The sequence below is a fragment of the Herpailurus yagouaroundi genome, unplaced genomic scaffold (assembly GCF_014898765.1).
Source record: "Herpailurus yagouaroundi ecotype Mexico unplaced genomic scaffold, PumYag 197, whole genome shotgun sequence".
Taxonomy (NCBI): domain Eukaryota; kingdom Metazoa; phylum Chordata; class Mammalia; order Carnivora; family Felidae; genus Herpailurus; species Herpailurus yagouaroundi.
This window is the reverse complement of record NW_024412428.1, coordinates 16,899,308-16,919,657: the sequence shown is the minus strand read 5'-3', so window position 1 is coordinate 16,919,657 and position 20,350 is coordinate 16,899,308. Positions and strand designations below refer to the sequence as shown.

Genomic DNA, 20,350 nt, shown 5'->3' with positions numbered 1-20,350 from the left:
CCTCTCTCTCTGCCCCTCCCCCGTTCATGCTCTGTCTCTCTCTGTCCCAAAAATAAATAAACGTTGACAAAAAAAAAAGGGGCGCCTGGGTGGCGCAGTCGGTTAAGCGTCCGACTTCAGCCAGGTCACAATCTCGAGGTCCGTGAGTTCCAGCCCCGCATCCGGCTCTGGGCTGATGGCTCGGAGCCTGGAGCCTGTTTCCAATTCTGTGTCTCCCTCTCTCTCTGCCCCTCCCCCGTTCATACTCTGTCTCTCTCTGTCCCAAAAATAAATAAAAAACGTTGAAAAAAAAAATTTTTTTTAAAGAAAAAAAAAATTTTTAAGAACAAATTCTTCTCATCACTAGATCATGGGAAAATAAAGAAACAAATACTGGTGCCTGAACGTTATTTGTAAAGACATGACAATGAATTTGAGAATCTGAACTTCCACTTGAAACATCTCCGGGAAAAGAAACATTATGAATGTGTGAACGAAGGAAAATAGCCCTCCACTGGGACATATTTTTGCACTTGCTTTGCTCCGATTTCGGCTACATAGATGGCTCCAGTCTTCCCGCTGACATCTAAGAGATGAGGTAAAACCTGGTCTGCTAGTTGGATTGTGTTGATCACGGAACAGTTGCCAATGCTTCCCACTGGGGGTGCGGCCACCAGTAAGACCCTGCTGAGATTCAGCTGGGCTACGATCACGTACTTCCCGTCAGGAGTAAATCTAAGGACAGAGACATTTTACGGAATAAATCAATATGCAAGATCAATATAAATGTTGACTTCTTCAACATTTTTCTCCCCTACAACGCTTAACAACAATAGGCACCTATACTTGCTGAAGGTTGCTTTCGAGGAGAATTTAAGTTTGTCTAATTCTGTTTATGAGGGAATAAAGATTTGTGAAGGTAGATGTAGCCAAAGAATAGCTTGAACGACAACAAAAAGTAATACGCAAGAACCACACAAAATGAAACTAATGGACAGGAGAGTCGGTGCTAGGCTGACACTACAGACTCCAGATTTCTATTTTCGTTCTACGTTTAAAAATTCACCACATGTACCCTGAGGGTGAAAGCTGTAGGAGGTCCAGCATATGTTATCTGACACCCCGACCCCACAGTGCACTGGGACTTTAACTGCTTTTCTTCCTCTGCTTGGGATCTGAAATATGGTTACGTATTCTCTGCAAACTTGTTTCTGTTCCTTTTCCACCTTCTGAAAACAATATTTTAACGTTTCAGCTAGCTCTTCAGAGAAGCAAACATAAATCAGATTTAAAAAAGCATTAAAAAAACAACAAAAAAAAGGAAAACGTTACCTGACTGAAGAAGGTCCCTCTTCTGTGAAACAATTATTCCATGCTCCTAACCACTCCCCAGTGTCTTTATCAAATACTTGAATTCTTTTATTTCCTCGGTCAGCAACCCATACCTGAGAAAGCAAAAAAATGTTTTTTGGAAAAGATCCACATACAATGAGAAAACAAAAAGGGGGAGGGGCGGGATGGATGTTTATTTCTACTAGTTTCCCATACATCATCTCATGCGGTACTCAGAGGGCCTCAAAGAAGGTAAGCCCTATCTTCAGACAGGAAATTAAAGTTCAGAAAGTTTAAATCCCTCGTTTGAAGTGAGCTTCCAATATGTGGGAGAGCCACTTTAGGCCACCTGTCTCAACTCAAAGCCCACACATAGTACTCTGCCCGCTCTACCAAGCACCCGAGTAACAAGAAAACCAGAGTCCTCCATCATGATGCGGAACATGAGCAACACTGAGGAGGGACAGAATTCATCCGTTCCTCTCACAGGCATTCACCTTCCGGCTGAGTACTGCCACCCTGCCAGTTCCAGGGCTAGGTTAGAAAACAAAAAGAAAGAAACACAGCCTTGTTCCTCAGGAGCCCAGGCTAGGGTATTCATTCCTATCGCAGTATCACTAAACATCCACCTGCTATTTAGCAAGGCATGTCCAAAGTGCCAACCCACTGGAAGGGGAAGCTTAGAAGACTTCAGTAACTTTTAAGAATGACAGTAGGCTAACGACAGGTTTAATTCCGTTTTGCTATAGGCTGGTATGAGTTACTAAGGAAACTACTGTCATAAAACAGGAGAGTAGATTCACGTTAAATGGCATCTCATGTACTATATCTGATACATGCAACCTACAGCATACACACAGCGAAATCACTTTATGACATGCAGCTAGGATTATAGAGGGGTATGTGAGAATGGACTGGAAGTATGGGCCTGCCCCACTGACCTCTACCTTCTTCTCCTTTCAGGATCTTGGGTTTGTGGATTCAGGGACTGTTTCTTCAAGGTAACCCTAACTATGTATTTGCCAGTATGTTTGAGTTTCAGTAGCCACTAAATTCATCTACAATAAGACACAAATAAACTGTTTCACTTTAGAGAGGTTGTTGATCTCTATGTAAGGCAATTTCTCAAGACCTTTTCCTGATTCGTGATTCTTTAGTAAGGATGGATTTCCTTAAAGATTTTGGGATTACTGTCTTAAAGATGAGTGACCAAGGAAGAAATATAGTTTAGGTCGTAAGATTGAATAATACTTTAGATTGTTAGCGTTATCTTTCCTACTGAACAAAATCTGAGAAATCTTGTTTAAGAAACACCGGCAAGTTTACCTCTGGACCTAATGAACTTTTCACATAGGCTTGGATGATGACTGAGTCAATCACGTAAAACGTTCAGAACAGCATGACTGTGGTTAAAACACAAGTATGCGGAAATGAACATTCACATTTCTCATCATTCAGTAATGCCAGAGGATGTCCATCAAATGTTCTCCAAGGCCTCTCACAAGGGCACTTATCACTGTGGAGAATTTACCAGGGTCTAAGTCTTGCCTGCTCAGAAACTTGATCTTGTTCTTATCCCACAAAGGGAGAAGTTAACCAGGCCAGCAGGGTAATGTGTTTAAAACCAGAATTCCAACTTTCTAGCTCCCCATTTACAGACAAAATTCACATGTTCAGTTATCTTCCTATCTACACTGAGAACTACCTGAAGATTTTATGATTAAAACATTCTCATTTTGTCTACACAGGAAGCCAAATCACAATCAGAAGGTTGCTTGACAAACACAAAGCCAGAAGTGGAAACGGATTAAATTTCTAACGGTATGAAGCCAAGATCGTCTGATGCATCTATTGTGTGTGTAGTAAGTCCTTTAGTCACTTCAGTTACATATAAGATGACCAGTATGTGCCAGACGCCCAGATATAAAGCAAAAGAGACTCAGTACGTGCCCTCATACAGCCTACACTCTGTCAAGGGAGACAGTTAATTGATACGATAGTGTGACAGTTACTATAATGGGGGAAGTACAGGCCACTATAGGAAAACAGGAAAAACTAAGGTAACATTTTGGGTGGGGTTTGGTTTTGGGAAAGTAACCCCAAAGAAGTGGTATGTATGCTTAAAGGTGTGCAAAAGAGACGGGTGGGAAAAAAGAAATGGGTTGAAATGCGTCAGTTAAAGTGTTCCATTCCCCACACTGGAGCTAGTGAGAACAGAGCTTGCCAAGGTGGCTCTTGTTTTCAAGCTTCCAAGGTTAACCTCTCCCTTCTCCCTTTTGGTCAACATATTCTAGAATGAATTTAATTCTGAAGTTAAAAATATATTCAAACACATTGTAGTTTTCTTAGTGGGAGGGTGACTCATTTCTTCTTCAGGTTACTTATGTTCTATTCCTTTATTTGTTCCTTCTACCTTTAAGTGACATAGAAAATCTATTTTGTTCATTTTTAAATATTTGGGGAACTTTCTCCAGTATGGGACCCAAACATTTGTAAGAGTACGTGGGTATACCCAGCCCCAAAGGAACTGCCCAGACATACCCAGATACACACAACCACAAACATTCATAATTTATATGTCCAGAAACACACATGTGCACCAAGATATATATAGATATATATATATATATCTATATATCTATATATATCTTGGTACCAAGATACAAGATACACCAACACACACACACACACACACACACACACACATTTAGATACACAGTTCCAGATACAACGAGAGTGTATTTTTTTACCCGACCAGCCGAATCAACTGTAACGCTGTGAGGTATGTTGAACTTGGCAGGCCCTGTCCCCCGTTCTCCATGCAGCCAAAGTATCATAAAATCTGGACAGTGGTAAACATAGTTAGTTGGTCAGAGCAACATATAGAATACCTGACACATTTGCATGTTATATTTTATGTCTTAAGTTGCAAACAAACTATTCAATTATACCTCCAATTGATTATGCTTTACTGGCTTTCTGTTTGTATACCACTTTAATTCTTATGCTTTACCAGAAAAAAAAATTCCTTCTCTGTTTCAAGCAATTAATCGACTTCTTTAATGACTATCTCCACTTGAATCTTTTATCACTCAAAACCACTGCTGTGATTCATGTCAACATCTCCCTCAAACTGATACCCCTTCCTAACTAATCGGTTATTTGGTATTACAATTCCTCTGAGCTTAAAAATTCACATTGTTTTTATATTCTGTCTCCTTTATTACCTCTACCCCTATTACCTCTACCCCTAAAGATATGCCCAAGCCTGAGTCACAGGTACTCCTGTATCTGTAAATGTGACTTTATTGGACACAGAGTCTTGGAGATATAATGAAGTGAGGGATCTTGTGAAGAGATGATCCTAGATTTAGGGTGGACCCTAAATCCAATGACTAGTGTCTTTGTAAGAGAAAGGAGAGGGAGATTTGAGACACAGACACACACAGAAAAGAAAGCCATCTGAAGACAGAGGCAGAGACTGGAGATATGCTGCCCCAAGCCAAGGAATGTCTGGAGCCACGGGAAGCCGGAGAGGCAAAGAGGGATTCTCCTCTCGTGCCATTAGAGGGAGCATGGCCTGCCCATTAGATTCAGACTTCTGGATTCCAAAACTACGAGAGAAAACATTTCCATTTAAGCCATTTAGTTTGTGGCAATTTTTAAAAAAAGATATTTAGTTTTGAGAGAGAGAGAAAGAGAGAGTGCACGAGCGCAAGTGGGGGAGGGGCGGAGAAGAGGCGGGCAGAGGATCCACAGTGGGCTCTGTGCTGACAGCAGCAGCCCCAAAAGGGCTCAAACTCATAAACCTCGAGATCGTGACCTGAGCCGAAGTCAGATGCTTAACCGACCGAGCGACCCAGGTGCCCCTGTGGCAATTTTTTTTATCACAGCCATTTAATCTGTCTCCTGAGTTTGGTTGTTTCTTTCACAGAATTTTTTGAGTCTTGCTTTATCCCTACGTCACCTCCCTTTAAGTATCACCAACCAAACTCAGTTACTGGGTGATAAGCTGACTACACAGCTTCCATGTAGGGGTTTATATCGTGTCCAAATGACAGAACTTACTGCAAATATATCTCGGTACAGTGTCTATTGTAAACACTGCTTCTGTAACATCACCTTCCCACTAAAAAACCTCAGACATTTTAAAGGCAAAATTATGGCTTCAAAATTCTTTGATAAGCCTTCAACATCCCAAATCGTACTTTCTACTATTCAAAAATTACATCCTAAGCTCCTTTCCTGGAAAACTTGCTAATTACCACCTGTAGACCTTGTGTGATGGAGCTTGTGAACGTTCCTCCCATCTCCCTTCTCCTCCCACCAAAATCAGTGTAGTTCAAGAACTACTTCTTTTAGGAACCCTTGCCCTACTTCTCCAGTCAACAGAAGTTTCTCCTCCTAGTCTCATTTTACTTTATCAATACCGCAGAGTACCATTTAACGGTTTCATCTGAAATAGACCTGCACCTAGAATACTACTGAGGACACAACAACAGTAAAATACAAACACAAACTTTAGCTGATCAAACTGACGGATACCTCAGCTCTGGGATGTCAGGTTCCCAATCTCCTTATTCTGAACTGGACAGGATAACCACTTACTTCTTGAGCCCACTATAAATCCCCAAAGTGCTTCCAGTTTCATTCAAAGCAAACGCCTACCTTTTGAGAATTAAGCAAGCCTGTCATCAGCACCATTTATTATTGGCCATCCCACACATCTCACTTGAGCCCTTTACACACAGCTTCATATACAACATGCAACAGTTATGATATTTACCAAATATCAAGCAAACTAAAGCAATGCAACTTATTGAATAACATTCTCATAATGCCATGCAAAGCTAAGCCAGGTACCTTGGGACAATTTGATCAATCTGTTATTCAATCCTCCGTCTCCATCCACGATGTAAATATCTCCTGTGTCGTCTACATACAATTCTGCAGGGTTATCAAACTGTAGGGGAGTCAAACCAGTGCCTTTCTTGCCTGGGGTACCCAACACTTGAACAAGATCACCAAAGGAATTGTATTTTTTAATAGTATGACCATAGGATCCTATAAAGATAAACACACACACTTCACAAATACAACCACTGTCCAAACATTCATGTTTTTCAAGTAAGCAGAGAGCAAAAATGTACTAGAATTAAACAGTTAATTGAGCTTCTTCATTAGTTACAACCAAACTTATTATGAATTAAAACCTCAGGTACTCCTAAATAAGTAGATTCTAAATTCAAGTAAATCAAACCAAAACAATTGGCTCCTTATACAGGAAGCTTGTGATGCTAAATTATAGGTAGATCATTTTCTTTTTTATCATAAATACAACCTTGAAGGAGCATTCCTTGCAAAAAGAAACCAAAAAGGAAGTGGAAAAGGAACTTATATCTGAAAATCATTATTTCAATCACATGCGCTCAAATTTTAGTAGGTCAACAAAAAGTGCACTATAATACAGATTTTAAAACTACCCTTTCTCCTAGTGGAAACAAGTTCAAATTCAACCCATTAACATTTTTTTCCTAAGAAGGGAATAAATCTTCCCAAATTGTTAGTATCATATCCTTTCACTTACATCAAGACTTCTTTGAGTGGAAATTCCTTACAAGCAAAAATACAAAGTATTAAAAAATAGGAAAAAACCATAAAGTAGTTAAGAGAAATCAATTTGAAGGCATACCAAGACCAAACTAACTGTTAGGCATTCAAAAGATAAATCGGATACACTGAGCTTACTGGAAATAAAGTGAATCAAACTTGCATTACAATTCTAACTTAAAAAGTGTATTTATATTTATGCCTCATTTGAAAGCTTGAGTTAGTTTGTAGCAATAATGAGAACATAATATTATTACAGAATGCAACCTTCAAAATTCCTAAAAAATTGGCAAAGGACACAGAATACCAGTGGAAAACATTCTTGTGGGTTGTTTTTTTTTTTATAGGCTCATTTACAGCCATATTTTTATTAAAGGAATGTATTTCTTCAAAAAATGGGAAGGAATATAAAGTGTCTCCGTATTTGTGCATGAAAAAAACCCAGCTATAATGGAAAGAATGAAGAGGTCATGTGTGTTCTTTTTATTTGTGGGAATCAATGAAGTATTTTATAAAAAAGGATCACATGAATGGAATAAATGAAAAACTAAAGGCTTTTAACAGTAAATTCTGAAAAAAAGAGAGAAAAGAGCCATATTTCATTACAGTATTACAATGAAATCAGATGCAGTCTAGATTTTTTTTTAACCAAAATCTTACAATCCAAACTACATTTTGAAATGAATGGATTATCAGCTGAAGCTCAGAAATCTCTTGGGTTCTGAGAACAAATGGTAACAGCACTTCTAACAAAAACTGAGAGTTCACTAATTCCAAAATGGCATCTGAACTAGCCAGAAGTGAAGAAACAGGATGTCCTTTAAGCCATGAATGTAACTGGGCCCAAGAATACTAGAAACACTGTCTTTATGATCCCATTCATTCTTGAGATCCTGAAATTATAATCACAAGTCATCTCTGGTACTATCTTGTCTTAAGCCACAATAATACGCAAACAGTTACCTATGAAACCATTCACAGCTATAAACTCAACTGTGCTTGATTTACAACATACTCTACTAAAAATGTTTTTTGGAAGGAAAATTTCAGACATGCTGCAGTAGGTAGGATTTCAGAAACATTAACCCCGCAGTTTCTGCAAATCTTGCATTTTGGGCAACAAAGCAGTTCTGGTTTCTTAGCACAATCTCTTTTGAAAGAGAACTGGTAAAGGAAAATGAGACAGGGACTTCACTAACTCTCAGAGATTGTTAGTTCTGTGGCTTCACACAAGAGGTTTACATTTAACCTGGGAGGAGCAGCTGATGTTTTAAAAACTATAAAAAAGGATCCCTGAAAGTATAGTCTCACAACTGGTGCTAACAAAGAGGAAAAGTCCCTTGACAAGTTAATGGAAGAATCACAACGGTAGCCTTCTTGTTAAATGTCTTGACTCTACGGAAGTACAAGATTTTTAGAAAGGAGTAATTTCATAAGTCATTAAAGAAATTATAATTAGATTTAGCAACTCTTGATTTTAAAGCATACAAGCAAGAACATGGGCAAAAATATGATTTGTAGCAAGACAATTTAATAGATATTACTACACATACCACTTCCTACATCCGTGATCCAGACAGACTGTTCATGTAGTGTACTGGCTGCAAATATACCATGAGGTGTGTCAACTGTGTAATTCCAGGATCGTAGGAAATATCCATCCTCTGTGAACACTAACACCTTTGGGATGTTATTCCCTCTCTGAAGGTATATAAAAATAACTGCTTAGATAAGATTATTTTTTAGAAAGTAATCTTTATTTTGGTAGAGAAAAACAATAATTAAAGGTTAATTGAGAAATTAATAATGCTTAAAAACCATCTTCAAAACCTAACAGTATTAACTATTACATTCAAAACCAAAATATTTACTCAAAACCAATCCAAAAAAAACCAAATTTCACGATTACCATAATGTAAACATACATGGTTACTTAGTGCAGCAAATCAAGAAGCTGTTTCCTTTGTATTCATAATTTTTTTTTTTTAATCCCAATTTTACTAACCTGGGCTACGTAAACCAATCCGCTGAGGGAGTCAATTGCAACACAAAATGTTGTTCCAGTAAAGTGTTCTGGACGATTAGGCCATCCCACATCCAGCCGGTAAAGAATTTCCTTGGTTGTCCAGGAAACTTGAAAAGCAAATTTCCTTAAAACCTTAAAAAAACAAAACAAAAAAAAAAACCCCAGAAGATTAAGATTCAGTTCACTCTCTAGGTTAAAAAAATAAATAATGTTTATTTAAAAAAAAATTTTTTTTAACGTTTATTTATTTTTGAGACAGAGAGAAACAGAGCATGAACGGGGGAGGGTCAGAAAGAGAGGGAGACACAGAATCTGAAACAGGCCCCAGGCTCTGAGCCATCAGCACAGAGCCCGACGCGGGGCTGGAACTCACGGACCACGAGATCATGACCTGAGCCGAAGTCGGACGCTCAACCGACTGAGCCACCCAGGCGCCCCAATAAATGTTTATTTTTAAGCATGCCTTGACACCTGATACAGAGGTGTTGAGGCTGCTGGACAGAAACGATTGGGGAATGGGTTTATACGTCGAAAGACCAAGGGGGCCACAATACAAACCTGCAAATTATTTGGAGACGTAGTGGGGTCTGGGGAAAGAAAGAACACAGAAACGGCGATGCATCATATACAAACTTTTAAACCCGAAGAGACAAAGCAGGACGTCGGCAGTTCGGCCCGGGTGGGGGTTTTGAGACAAGCCAGTGCGGGAGCCAGGGCCCGCCACCTCCACCCCACAACAGCGGCGTCGCCTCTCAACGGTGCCGTCCACACACCCGACAGACACGTCTTCACTGCTCAACTCACCGGCGAGCCACAAAAACGCGAATGCAAAACCAGTAATGCAAGAAAGAAGCCAGCGCCTGCCAGGCCGACCCATAATCTCGCCATGACGAGACGGAAGGGTCCGCAGGCGGCTGGGGGCCACCTAACGCTCTCAGGTCCACGCCGTTCGTCGCCGCATAGGGCGTCGGCCCAACCTCGGGGCCGAAGCTCCTATCTCCAATTCCCTCTCCCTGGATGCGCGGGTTTAGAAAACCCGGAGGAGAGCACAGATCGGGGTGAAAGAAAATCAGATCTCGGGTAGCGGTTTCCTGGTGCGTTCGGGGTCCACGCCCCCAGGTCACGCGGCTCGGGCTGACCCACTGACCACCCTTTTCCGCCCCTTGGGGCGGTCCACACTGCGGACTTCGCCCGTCAGCCAAAAATAAGGGTATCCATAGATATGCCTTAACCTCTCGACGTTCATTTTTTTTTCAATTAAGATTGAAAAATCACAACCTAACACACGCAAACCCGCAAAATAGAAATTTGGCTCTCAAAAAATGATTTTCAAGCTCTGAGAAAGATTTCTGCTACCTCCGATTCTGAGAAATCCAGGCATTTGGTGTAGACACCTACGTTCCCACACCAGGACCCCTCCTTTGGCTTTCGGGAAAGAGAGGCCTCAGCTCTCGGCGCAGAGTTGGGTTTACAGGGGCGCGACGAGCTTCTTTAAAGGCCCCCAGGAGCCGGTGGGAGCTGTAGGGGTAACCAGGAAGGGCTCTAGACGCCGTGGGCGCCGCGGTGTTCGGGAGTCCCCCTACCGGAGAGTGTGGGCCCCCTCGCCCGGCGCCCGGTGCTCTCCGGCTGCCGGCCCGCTCCCGGAAGCCGTGGCAGCTGGTAACAAAGAGCCTGCCCGGCCTCCGCTGCCCGGGCTACGGGACCCAGGAGCCAGCGCAGCTGCTGGGGTTGAACGCAAGTCGGGCCATGCGCCGCGGTGAGGGGCGGCGGCCGGCGGCCTAGGCGCTGGTGCGGGTTGAGAGGCCGGTACCTCCTCTTCGCCGCCCGCAGGATCCGGGGCGCAGGTGCATCTGCTCTCCCGGCCGCTCCACTCGGGAGAGCGGCTTCACGACCTTTCCCCGGCGGCGCCTGGCCTTCAGTTGCAGGGGACCGAAGCTCAGCTCCGGCTGCCAAGCCCTGGGCTTCTTTGCAGGACTCCGAGAGCACCGGACTCTTCCCCGAGGTGTCCTGAAGCTGAGAAAGTCTGGCGGTTTTTGCATTTAATAAAAAGTTTTTATAAGTGTCCATTTTTAGAAATTTTTGCAGAGTTTGAAGTACTCTCTACCTCTTTGCATCCTTTTTCTTGCTCCTGGAGTCTTTCCTCCTCAGCTATAAACGTTTTTACTATTAGAGCAGACCAGGGATGAACATTTTGTGATTGAAAGTGCAACTGTGTAAAACCACGTCGAAACTAACCAAGATGGACAAAAAGTCCTTTGAAACGGTGTTGGATGAAATTAGAAAGGTAATTTCACTTAATGCCTTAAATCAATCTATGAGCTACGAATTCTCGTAGTTAATTCTCTTTGAAGGACTGCGTGCCGATGGTGCAAAATACGAGTTTTAGGATTGCAAAATTCGTGGGAATTTTAATGTACACTACGGGAGCTTGTATCGCGATATATTTCACGATACAAATGGAAATTAAGTTGTTAATGCTAAATTTGACGATCAGTGCGGTATTGTGGAAAATATATTCAAAGAATACTCGTTCGGAAGCCGGCTCTACAAATCTAATAGCTTTGTACTTGGCGGAAAAGTGATTTAATATTTAACTTTTTATCTCATCTTTCAGTAACCTAAGACTGACAATTAAGAGATAATACGTCTAAAATTTCTTTAATGGGAGTTCTCATGGCATGTTTTTCAAATCTGAAGATAGCCTATGTGTTGCCTGGACGGACACAACGTCCAAATGTATTAGGTTTAAAGTCATATTCTTAGGAATGGGCTTCAATAACTTGAATTTCAACACTTTTTTTCTTCCTGTTTTCTAGATTTTTGCTTCTTTTCGAGGCTGTTGTATGTAACCTACCTCCCAGAATGAACCAAACAGCAAAAATACTTGGAATGTAGCCTTGAGCCCAGTAAATACTTAAAGCACAAAAGTGTTTACACAATTAGATCTGGAAGGACCATCTGTACCATTAGTATGCTAATACTGAGTGTTTTGCTTAGAACTTCTGGCCATTTCCAAACCTTTAAGACCCTTGACTGACAGGGTAGGATTTGTTACTTTATGCTCTGGTGATTGATTTCAGCTTATGAGATGAATGAAATTGCCTGTAGACATGCTGTTTTTCTGCATTTTCTATAAAGCAAAGTGTTAGTTTTCTTCATCTGTCCTAAAACTGTTTTTCAAATTCGCGTATTAGGTTAAATTTACATGTTGGGTGATATGGAATGTTGTTTTTGGTCAAAATTTCAGCTTTTGCAAATCCAGCTTGTCCAATTAAAATTTGCGATAAAATGTCAGGTTGTCAACTATATGTATAGAATTTGTAACATTTGTTTATGAGCTGATATTTACTGTTTATGAGGAAGTAATTTGTGGGTTCAAGTAGACCAAGTAGATTTCTACTTTTGGAAGTTATAGGGTGCAGTTTGCAAAATCTCTCCCTTCTATGTTGTGAAAAGATCACACACACACACACACACACACACACACACACACACAAATACTAATGAGGGGAATAGGATATTTTCCAGAGATGAAAGTCATGAGATAGCGATTTACTTTCTTATTTAAATCCTTATTTTTGGTCTGCAAGCAAATTAGATATATCAGCATTGTCTTAAGTCTGTTAAAATGGGATAAAAATGTAGGCATATCTAAATGAGAATTACTATTGTTTTTTAAAAAAATTGCTTCCAGACTTTGTAGATATAAATTGGTTTAAACCAGGTAATCACTTCCTGAGATTACGTCTCAACAGTAAGAGTACCTTACCCAGAGTCCCATTCTCTCTTCCTCACTTCCCTTTTCAGTGAAAAACTACTGGGCAACCTGGATGTTTCTTTCAGTAAACTGGTCATATTTTCTCCTAGCAAAATGATATATATACCAAGTACAAATATTGTTTTATAGTACAAAGGGTTTAGTTGATTTTTAATGATTAGTAGCTACCAAATTATGGTTGTTTCCATCTCTAAGCTTGGCAAACAGTTGCAAGGACAACATATGTGATTTCAGCTGGTTCTGGACAGTGCTGGGTCAAGACGACCATACTTTCCCTTCTGAACTTCCCATTGATAGAGGCCCTGTGAGGAAAGGAACCATAACTTAGTACTATTATGTGTCAGATCTACTATTGACTATTTTAATTTTCACAGTAACTCTGAGGTGGGTAGTGAATGTTGTTCCCTTTTTATGGTTAAAAAGGTTCTCAAGCTAATTAAAATGCCTTTCAGAGGCCACAAGGCCAGTTAGTAGCAGGCACACAGAATGAATTGAGGGCCCTTTTTGGCTCCCTGGGGTCTTAACATTCCAGTGGAAGTACTGAGAACCTGACCAGACCTTGTCATTCATGTTTCTCTATCACTTAGCACATAATAGCTGCTCAATAATTGATGCATGAACGCGTGAATAATGTTTGATATAATTAGGCTTCTTAAAAATGACAGTTTGGTTGAATTTGGGATGTTCTGAAACTCTAATAACATTTACAGGAATTCTGTATGGAATTTCTATTAATGTCAACGCTTGCCTATTACAGCTTTGTTCCTTTTCCTGGTAGGAGTGAGTACGGAGACTCAGGAGGTTTTCCTGCTGTCTCAACGTATCCCTTACTGCACGGAACCTGGAAAGGTAGAATGTCATGTCACCCCAGTGACTTTCGCTGCCTGTGCTGGGGCCGAAGAAGGGCTGCCATGTTGCTTAGGCAGTTTTGACGTCTGCATGTTACTATTTAGCTTACACATGCTAATGCTGTTTTTCTTTTTCCTTTCTTAGGCTGTTCTGACAGAGTACAAATTAAAAGCAATTGAATATGTGCATGGATATTTCTCTAGTGAACAGGTATTTGTGTATACAAAGATCTTTTTTCATTCTGATATTCTGGTTAATGTCTATTTACTTGCTGGTCAAGTTCAGAATTGCTTTTCGTTTGTTGCTGTATTTATTCAGAAACTTTAGAAGCTTTCCATTTGGGGAGAAAATTTTACCTAGTGTATAGTTAGAGTACTTTATAAACATACCTACTTTCACTGCAACATCATATATTAACTTTATCTTATTTTTTGTTTTAGAGAGAGAGCACGAGCCGGGGAGAAGGGCAGAGAGAGACAGAGAGACAGAGAGAATGAATGAATCTTAAACAGGCTCCAGACTCAGTGTGGAGCCCAATGAGGGGCTCAATCCCAGGACCCTGGGATCATGACCTGAGCTGAAGTCAAGAGTCAGACATTCAACTGACTCAGCCACCTAGGCGCCTGTGTTAATGTTTTATTTTATTTTATTTTATTTTATTTTATTTTATTTTATTTATTTTATTTTATTTTATTTTATTTTATTGATTTGATTTATGTTTATTTAGAGAGACAGATAGAGAGCAAGTGGGGGAGGAGTAGAGAGAGAGGGAGACCGAGAATCTCAAGCAGGCTCCGCAGCTGTCAGCATAGAGCCTGACATGGAGCTCGCACTCAAGAACCGTGAGATCGTGATCTGAGCCGAAACCAAGAGTCAGACTTAACCATCTAAGCCACCCAGGTGCCCCTGGTAACATTTTAAAATTCAGTGTCCAAGACCAGTTTTCAAATATTTATTCTGAGCACAGCATCATGAATTTATAAATTTCTAATGGTAAACATACCCAAATTTGTACAGTATTTATAAGTCAGTAATTACGAAATTGACTACATGTTAAAACAAAATGTGGTGTTTAGTAAGTAGTTTCTGTCACTGCCAGACAAATAATGTTTTAAGCATAGTAGTTTAATGAAAACTCATGCAGCTTTAGGGGGAGTTGGCTAATTTAAAAAGTGTATGCATATGTATGCATACACACAACATACATAGAGAGGCCTGATTTCTGAGGAATACTTAAAAAACACTTGATAGAGAAATAGGGCAGAAAGAGAAATGTGCATCTGGAGAAGAGTTCTGGGAAAGGGTAAGAATGTGGAGAGGGTAGACAGTGGATGAATCTGTAGGTGGAGTTAGTAAATGCTCCAACTTCTCATCTGTTATCTCAAGATTTTTAAAACTTGAGGTTTGGATCACTTTAAGCCTACAGAGGTTTTGACTCTTAAATGCCTAAAAGCTACTTTACAAATTGCATGCATTGTATTGCTGTCTATTTAGTGAGTGTTTTCCAGCTGTCCCATTACTTTTCAAAATCACCTTAATTTAAATGTTTTACAAGGATTTATAATATCTCATAGATAATAATTTTTCTTCTTTCGAGTATATGTGTGTGTGTGAAATTTTGTAGAAAACTTCCCTTGGTGGTTATTCCACTTTGCTAAAGTCATCAAAAACTTTAAAAAACTAAAAGCTATTTTTTAAGTATGACCTTCTAAGCCTCCTTATTGTATTGAAGGTTTTTCTTCCTATCTCAGACGTGATAGCAACGTTTCTTTGGTTGGTAAAGGGGCAGGTAGCATTTTCTATGTGTATGTATAGTAAAACCATTATTCCCATAATAGTAAAGAACATATGCATAATACTCATTTGCAACATACACGTCACTTTATAAGGAGTGAAAGTATTTTCTGCCCTTCATATACCACTCCAGTCTCTAGCATTAATTTTGTTTTGTAGAATAATTGAAACCTTCACACATTAATTCACTAACCCAGATTTTATTACTCCTTCTTTGAGTCTTTTTTTTTTTTTTTCTTTTCTTTTGGATTTCCCTTGGAGGCAGTGAAAAGGGTGGTGGTGACTATGCAGGAACTTCAGTGTTGTGACCTTGATGCCCTCCTCATCTTTTATAAGAGATCTCGTAGTATCTCCCTCATTGATTTGAAATTCGCCGGTGGCAGTAGTGGTGGGAGAGCCTGGCTAACTGTGTTCCCCAAATGCCCTACTGTTTACAAATTGCTGGAGTAACTCATGGTGCTTCTTACACTTTTAGGGAATAGATCTGTGGTGTAAATACGAGATCCGTGCCCTTGAGATTCAAGGAAAAGAGCAGGAGATAGCAGACCTATTCTAAACTACGCCACTGAACACCCTTTTGTGATTGATTAAAACTGTCACTCTCCACTAAATTTTTAGAGTTTTCCATTCGTAATACAGCTGACATTTATCTCCACCTAGTACTTTTTCATTCTCTTTTCTTTAGGGACTTTGTTTTTCCTGTATTTTATACTTTTTGTTTATTTCTGTAGCAGCGCTGCCCCAGTCTCTGTGATGACCAAAATGTTCTCTTTTTGCACTATTCCTCGTGGTAACTACCTACTTCAGATGGCCACTGAGCACTTAAATTGTGATTTGTGCCAGTAAGGGACCAAATAGTAATTCAAAGTACTGAAACAAATCTTGTAGAAATGTTGGCAAATACGTATCATTAGAGCTAAAGGAGTTCTTTGCTTTTTCAGGTGGTTGATTTACTGAGATATTTCTCCTGGGCTGAACCTCAGTTAAAGGCAATGAAAGCATTACAACATGTAAGTAACTTACTTTTCTTTAGAATGAAGAATTTAAGTATCTTGAATTCTCCCCTTGTTTTCTATAATTGATCTCAGGTTGTAATTTGTTTGCATTAGAAAAACTAATCCTAAGTTTTATTATACTTTGATTAATCAAATAATTGTTAAAAAAATTAAGACTCCCCAAACTGTGAATTTAAATTGTACGTACCTTATTAAGTTGTGAACCATAGGATCCTAATTGGCAGATTGGAAGAGAAAATATTTATAGGCAAACAAAATATAGAATTTGAATTTTCTTTTATAGTTTATTTCTTTTGAGAGAGAGAGAGAGAGAGAGTGCAAGCAGGGGAGGGGCAGAGAGAAAGGGGGAGAGAGAGAGAGAGAGAGAGAGAGAGAGAGAGAGAGAATCTCGAGCAGGCCCCCCCTGCTGTCAGCCTGGAGCGCGGTGCAGGGCTTAAACTCAATAAACTGAAATCATGACCTGAGCCAAAACCAAGAGTTGGACGCTTAACCGACTGAGCCACCCAGATGCCCCTAGAGTTTGAATTCTTATTTTTTTTAAAGCTTATTTATTTTTTTGAGAGAGAGAGACAGAGCGTGAGTGGGGGAGAGGCAGAGAGAAAGGGAGACACAGAATCTAAAGCAGGCAGACCTGGCTTGGCGCTCAAACTCATGAACCACAAGATCATGACCCGGCCGCTTAACCGACTGAGCCACCCAGGCACCCCTAGAATTTGAATTCTTAAGTGTTTTTGTGTACGTCCTTCAAATTTTTGATATCTTTATCCTTTTGTATTTAGTTTTAGAACAGTAGTCAGTTGGGTTTATATTTATAATTGTTTAGACCAACACTGTCCAAATGGAACTTCCAGCGATGATGGAAGAGTTCTGTATCTCTGCTGTCCAGTCTGGTAACCACTGACCACATGTGGCTTTTGAGCACCTAATGTGTCTGGTCTGCCTGTGGAACTGTATTATTTCTTTCATTTTAATTTAAATAGACACATGTGTCTAGTGGCTACTGTATGGCCAGCACAGTGCTGGAGCCTAAATTAAAGGAGACATTTAAGTCAAATAGTATCTGGCTATGTAGGAAGATTCTCCTCGGAGGATCAGGCACAGATAGCTTTAAGGAAATTTACAGATCCTTAGCTTCCTAAACTAATTTGGCAAAGAAAGTGTCTGGATGTGTTAGTGTTTCTCCTCTTTAACAATTTTTTTTTTTTTTAACTTTATAAAAAAAAAGGTTATCTCACCCATCACCCCAGGGTGAAAATCTTTTCCCCAAGGACCCAAGAGACCAGTAATTTCCTAAGAGGGAGAGCAAAGCAGAGAGGTTTTGTAAGAAATACTGATGGGGACCTCACCTTATTTTATTAAGACGAAAAATTCATGACAAAGCTCTGAGGCCTGCTTACTTGGACCTACCTTAAACTTAAAATTCTAAGGTATTTAGAGGCGAAAGGCTAGCATGGGCACAACTTAATGAGTCCAGCCTTTTCTGACAAAGTCAGTCTGATTTGGTTGTTTTCACAGAGGACTAATCTTGACAATTAGGTTATACAATAGACATTTTCATAAATGAAGTGAGCTAAATCAGTAGTTCCAAAGTTTTTACAAATATATAACGAAGATAAATAAATCAATTTTTGTAAATATTTAAACTTGTAGCATAGTTTTTAGATGTCCATTTAAAGACTTGCAAAAGGGGGGCACCTGGGTGGCGCAGTCGGTTAAGCGTCCGACTTCAGCCAGGTCACGATCTCGCGGTCCGTGAGTTCGAGCCCCGCGTCGGGCTCTGGGCTGATGGCTCGGAGCCTGGAGCCTGTTTCCGATTCTGTGTCTCCCTCTCTCTCTGCCCCTCCCCCGTTCATGCTCTGTCTCTCTCTGTCCCAAAAATAAATAAAAACGTTGAAAAAAAAAATTTTTTTTAAAGACTTGCAAAAGGGTATATAGTTAAACCAATTCTCTTGGTGCTAACCTGGATAAAATTGTCTGAAAACCACTGCTCTAAATTGTAGGAATCTAGGGGCGCCTGGCTGGCTCAGTCGGTTGAGCGTCCGACTTATCTTGCGGTTTGTGGGTTCGAGCCCCGCGTCGGGCTCTGTGCTGACAACTCAGAGCCTGGAGCCTGCTTCGGATTCTGTGTCTCCCTCTCTATCTGCCCCTCCCTCACTCACGCTCTCTCTGTCTCTCAAAAATAAATAAATGTAAAAAAAAAAAAAAAATTTAAATTGTAGGAATCTATTGGGCAGTGATTCTAAATGATCTGGCATTGACTTTCCTTTGAATTCCATCCACTGTTAACATAAATCTGTAAATTGGCTGAATCTTATCTTCAAAAACAAAAGTACCCTAGTCAAATTATGTAACATTGCACACAATCTCGGAGTGTCACAGTGCACGTTATTGTAAGACTCCTAAGAAAGTTCTGCAGTAAAGTTCTGTTTAGGGGTGCCTGGGTGGCATCTGACTCTTGATTTAGGCTCAGATCATGATGCCACGGTTCATGGGGTCAAGTCCCGAGCAGGGCTCTGCGCTGACAGTCCCTGTTTGGGATTCTCTCTCTCCCTCTCTGTCTGCCCCTCCCCCTGCTCACACACGTGCACACTCGTACTGTTTAACCTGTCCTTTCCCTACCTGAGGTGACTCTGTTGTCCCCCTATCTTAGTAACAGTATTCAGCACGTGGACATCACTTTAGGAATCCCTGATTATAGACTACTTGGTGTTCTAGCTGAGGAATGTAGTTTTTTTTCTAACTTCTCAAGCCAAGTATTTCCCATATTTATAAATACCCCCTTTTTTGTGACCTTTCTGAGAAAAGTAGTATATGTAAGTATTTTTTTCTATAAATGAATCCACTGAGAAATGATAAGAAAGAGTGCATGGGGAACTTAGGTCTTCAACTGAAATGGTTATGTAGAAAAAGCCTGAGTTGAAGTCACATGGTTGTTAGGGCTTACTTTTAAGTAAGCAGTTTTACCTCAAATATTTACATTAAGAACATTTAACCATGTTTCCCTAAAAAAGGCAATTTCTGGCAAGAAAACTTGACATGTTGAAAACAACATTATTTTTTATATTAATAGAAAATGGTGGCTGTTCACCCAGCAGAAGTGGTCCATATTCTCAATTGTTTCACCTTCAGTAAAGACAAGCTAGTTGCTCTTGAGCTGTTAGCTTCGTAAGTATTTCATTTTCTTGTTACTTCATTGGAGAAAATTTGGAAAACTTTTTAAATCTTTTTTAACTCATTAGTGTGTGTTAGAATTTTATTAGCAAATGGAACTCTAATAAAATCTGTGAAAGTGTAGACTGAATTTTTATATCTAAATATCTAGTGTACTTATTACACGTGGTTGTACCTTAGAGAATAACAGGCCATGCTGAGATTATTTGTTTGGTTTGTCCGCATTTCAGTGACTTCCATTGCCTTCCTACTCTGAATAGTTTGAAAGGCTCATTGAGAAAGCTCCGGGTTTGTGGTTAGGTTCTGCCACATTCTGATCAACATGTTTTTTTTGGCTTGATATGTGCTTACTCTTTATGGACCTTATTTTCCTCGGGTGTAAAGATAAGGATCTCACCTACTCGGTAGGATATGTGAACTTGTGATACTGTAAGATATGTGAAAGCACTCAGCGCTGCATGGAGTAAGTGACTGTGATGAATGTCAGCTCAAGGAGAAAAGAGCCTGCTGTTCTGCAAGATGGAACAGTCTGTAGGTTGCTGTTTATTTCGAGCACGTGCATCTTGAAGTGCAATAAGGGACTTATATACCATATAACATATGGGACTTACAACCGACAAGTGTTTTGTAGATGTGCACAAAAATACAAAATTAAAGCACAAGGTAAGCTTCAGTTTTAGATCAACCATGACTCTTATGCATTTGGCCACATAGGTTTTTTTTTTTTTTTTTCTGTTGCCTTAGATCTCCTGCTACTCCTCGTGAGGGGACGTTTTCAAAGAATCTCAGAATGGT

The 20,350-nt window shown here is 40.0% G+C and overlaps 2 protein-coding genes across 4 annotated transcripts in view; one reads left to right on the top strand and one right to left on the bottom strand.

Annotated features, from left to right (window-relative positions):
* Positions 1-373: 373 nt before the first annotated feature.
* Positions 374-10,094, bottom strand: NHLRC3 (NHL repeat containing 3). 3 transcript variants are annotated; one of them, XM_040448286.1, is made up of 8 exons: positions 9,752-10,094; positions 9,506-9,534; positions 8,927-9,079; positions 8,475-8,622; positions 6,175-6,321; positions 4,062-4,153; positions 1,312-1,424; positions 374-714 (listed from the first exon to the last, which is right to left on the bottom strand). In XM_040448286.1, exons 1-8 carry the CDS (start codon positions 9,822-9,824, stop codon positions 459-461), a joined length of 1,011 nt encoding a protein of 336 aa, XP_040304220.1. In that variant the 5' UTR covers positions 9,825-10,094; the 3' UTR covers positions 374-458. The 3 variants fall into 3 exon arrangements, with proteins under 3 accessions (XP_040304220.1, XP_040304218.1, XP_040304219.1); XM_040448284.1 differs by having other exon boundaries at positions 6,175-6,375; positions 9,752-10,091; XM_040448285.1 differs by lacking the exon at positions 9,506-9,534 and having other exon boundaries at positions 6,175-6,375; positions 9,752-10,090.
* Positions 10,095-10,374: 280 nt separating this feature from the next.
* Positions 10,375-20,350, top strand: part of PROSER1 (proline and serine rich 1) — a 28,086-nt gene continuing 18,110 nt past the window's right edge. Inside the window, exons 1-4 of the mRNA XM_040448283.1 lie at positions 10,375-11,231; positions 13,719-13,784; positions 16,310-16,378; positions 19,455-19,549. Coding sequence (XP_040304217.1) covers positions 11,187-11,231; positions 13,719-13,784; positions 16,310-16,378; positions 19,455-19,549 — 275 coding nt within the window. The 5' untranslated portion in view covers positions 10,375-11,186. The remainder of the gene's footprint in view (positions 11,232-13,718; positions 13,785-16,309; positions 16,379-19,454; positions 19,550-20,350) is intronic.

Coding starts and splice junctions, on each gene's coding strand:
- NHLRC3 (XM_040448284.1), bottom strand. CDS start 9,824: ATGGGTCGGCCTGGCAGGCGCTGGCTTCTTTCTTGCATTACTGGTTTT. Junction 4,154..6,174: donor ATTGATCAAATTGTCCCAAG/GTACCTGGCTTA, acceptor ACCACTGTCCAG/ATTTTATGATACTTTGGCTG. Junction 715..1,311: donor GAGGGACCTTCTTCAGTCAG/GTAACGTTTTCC, acceptor CTCTGTCCTTAG/ATTTACTCCTGACGGGAAGT.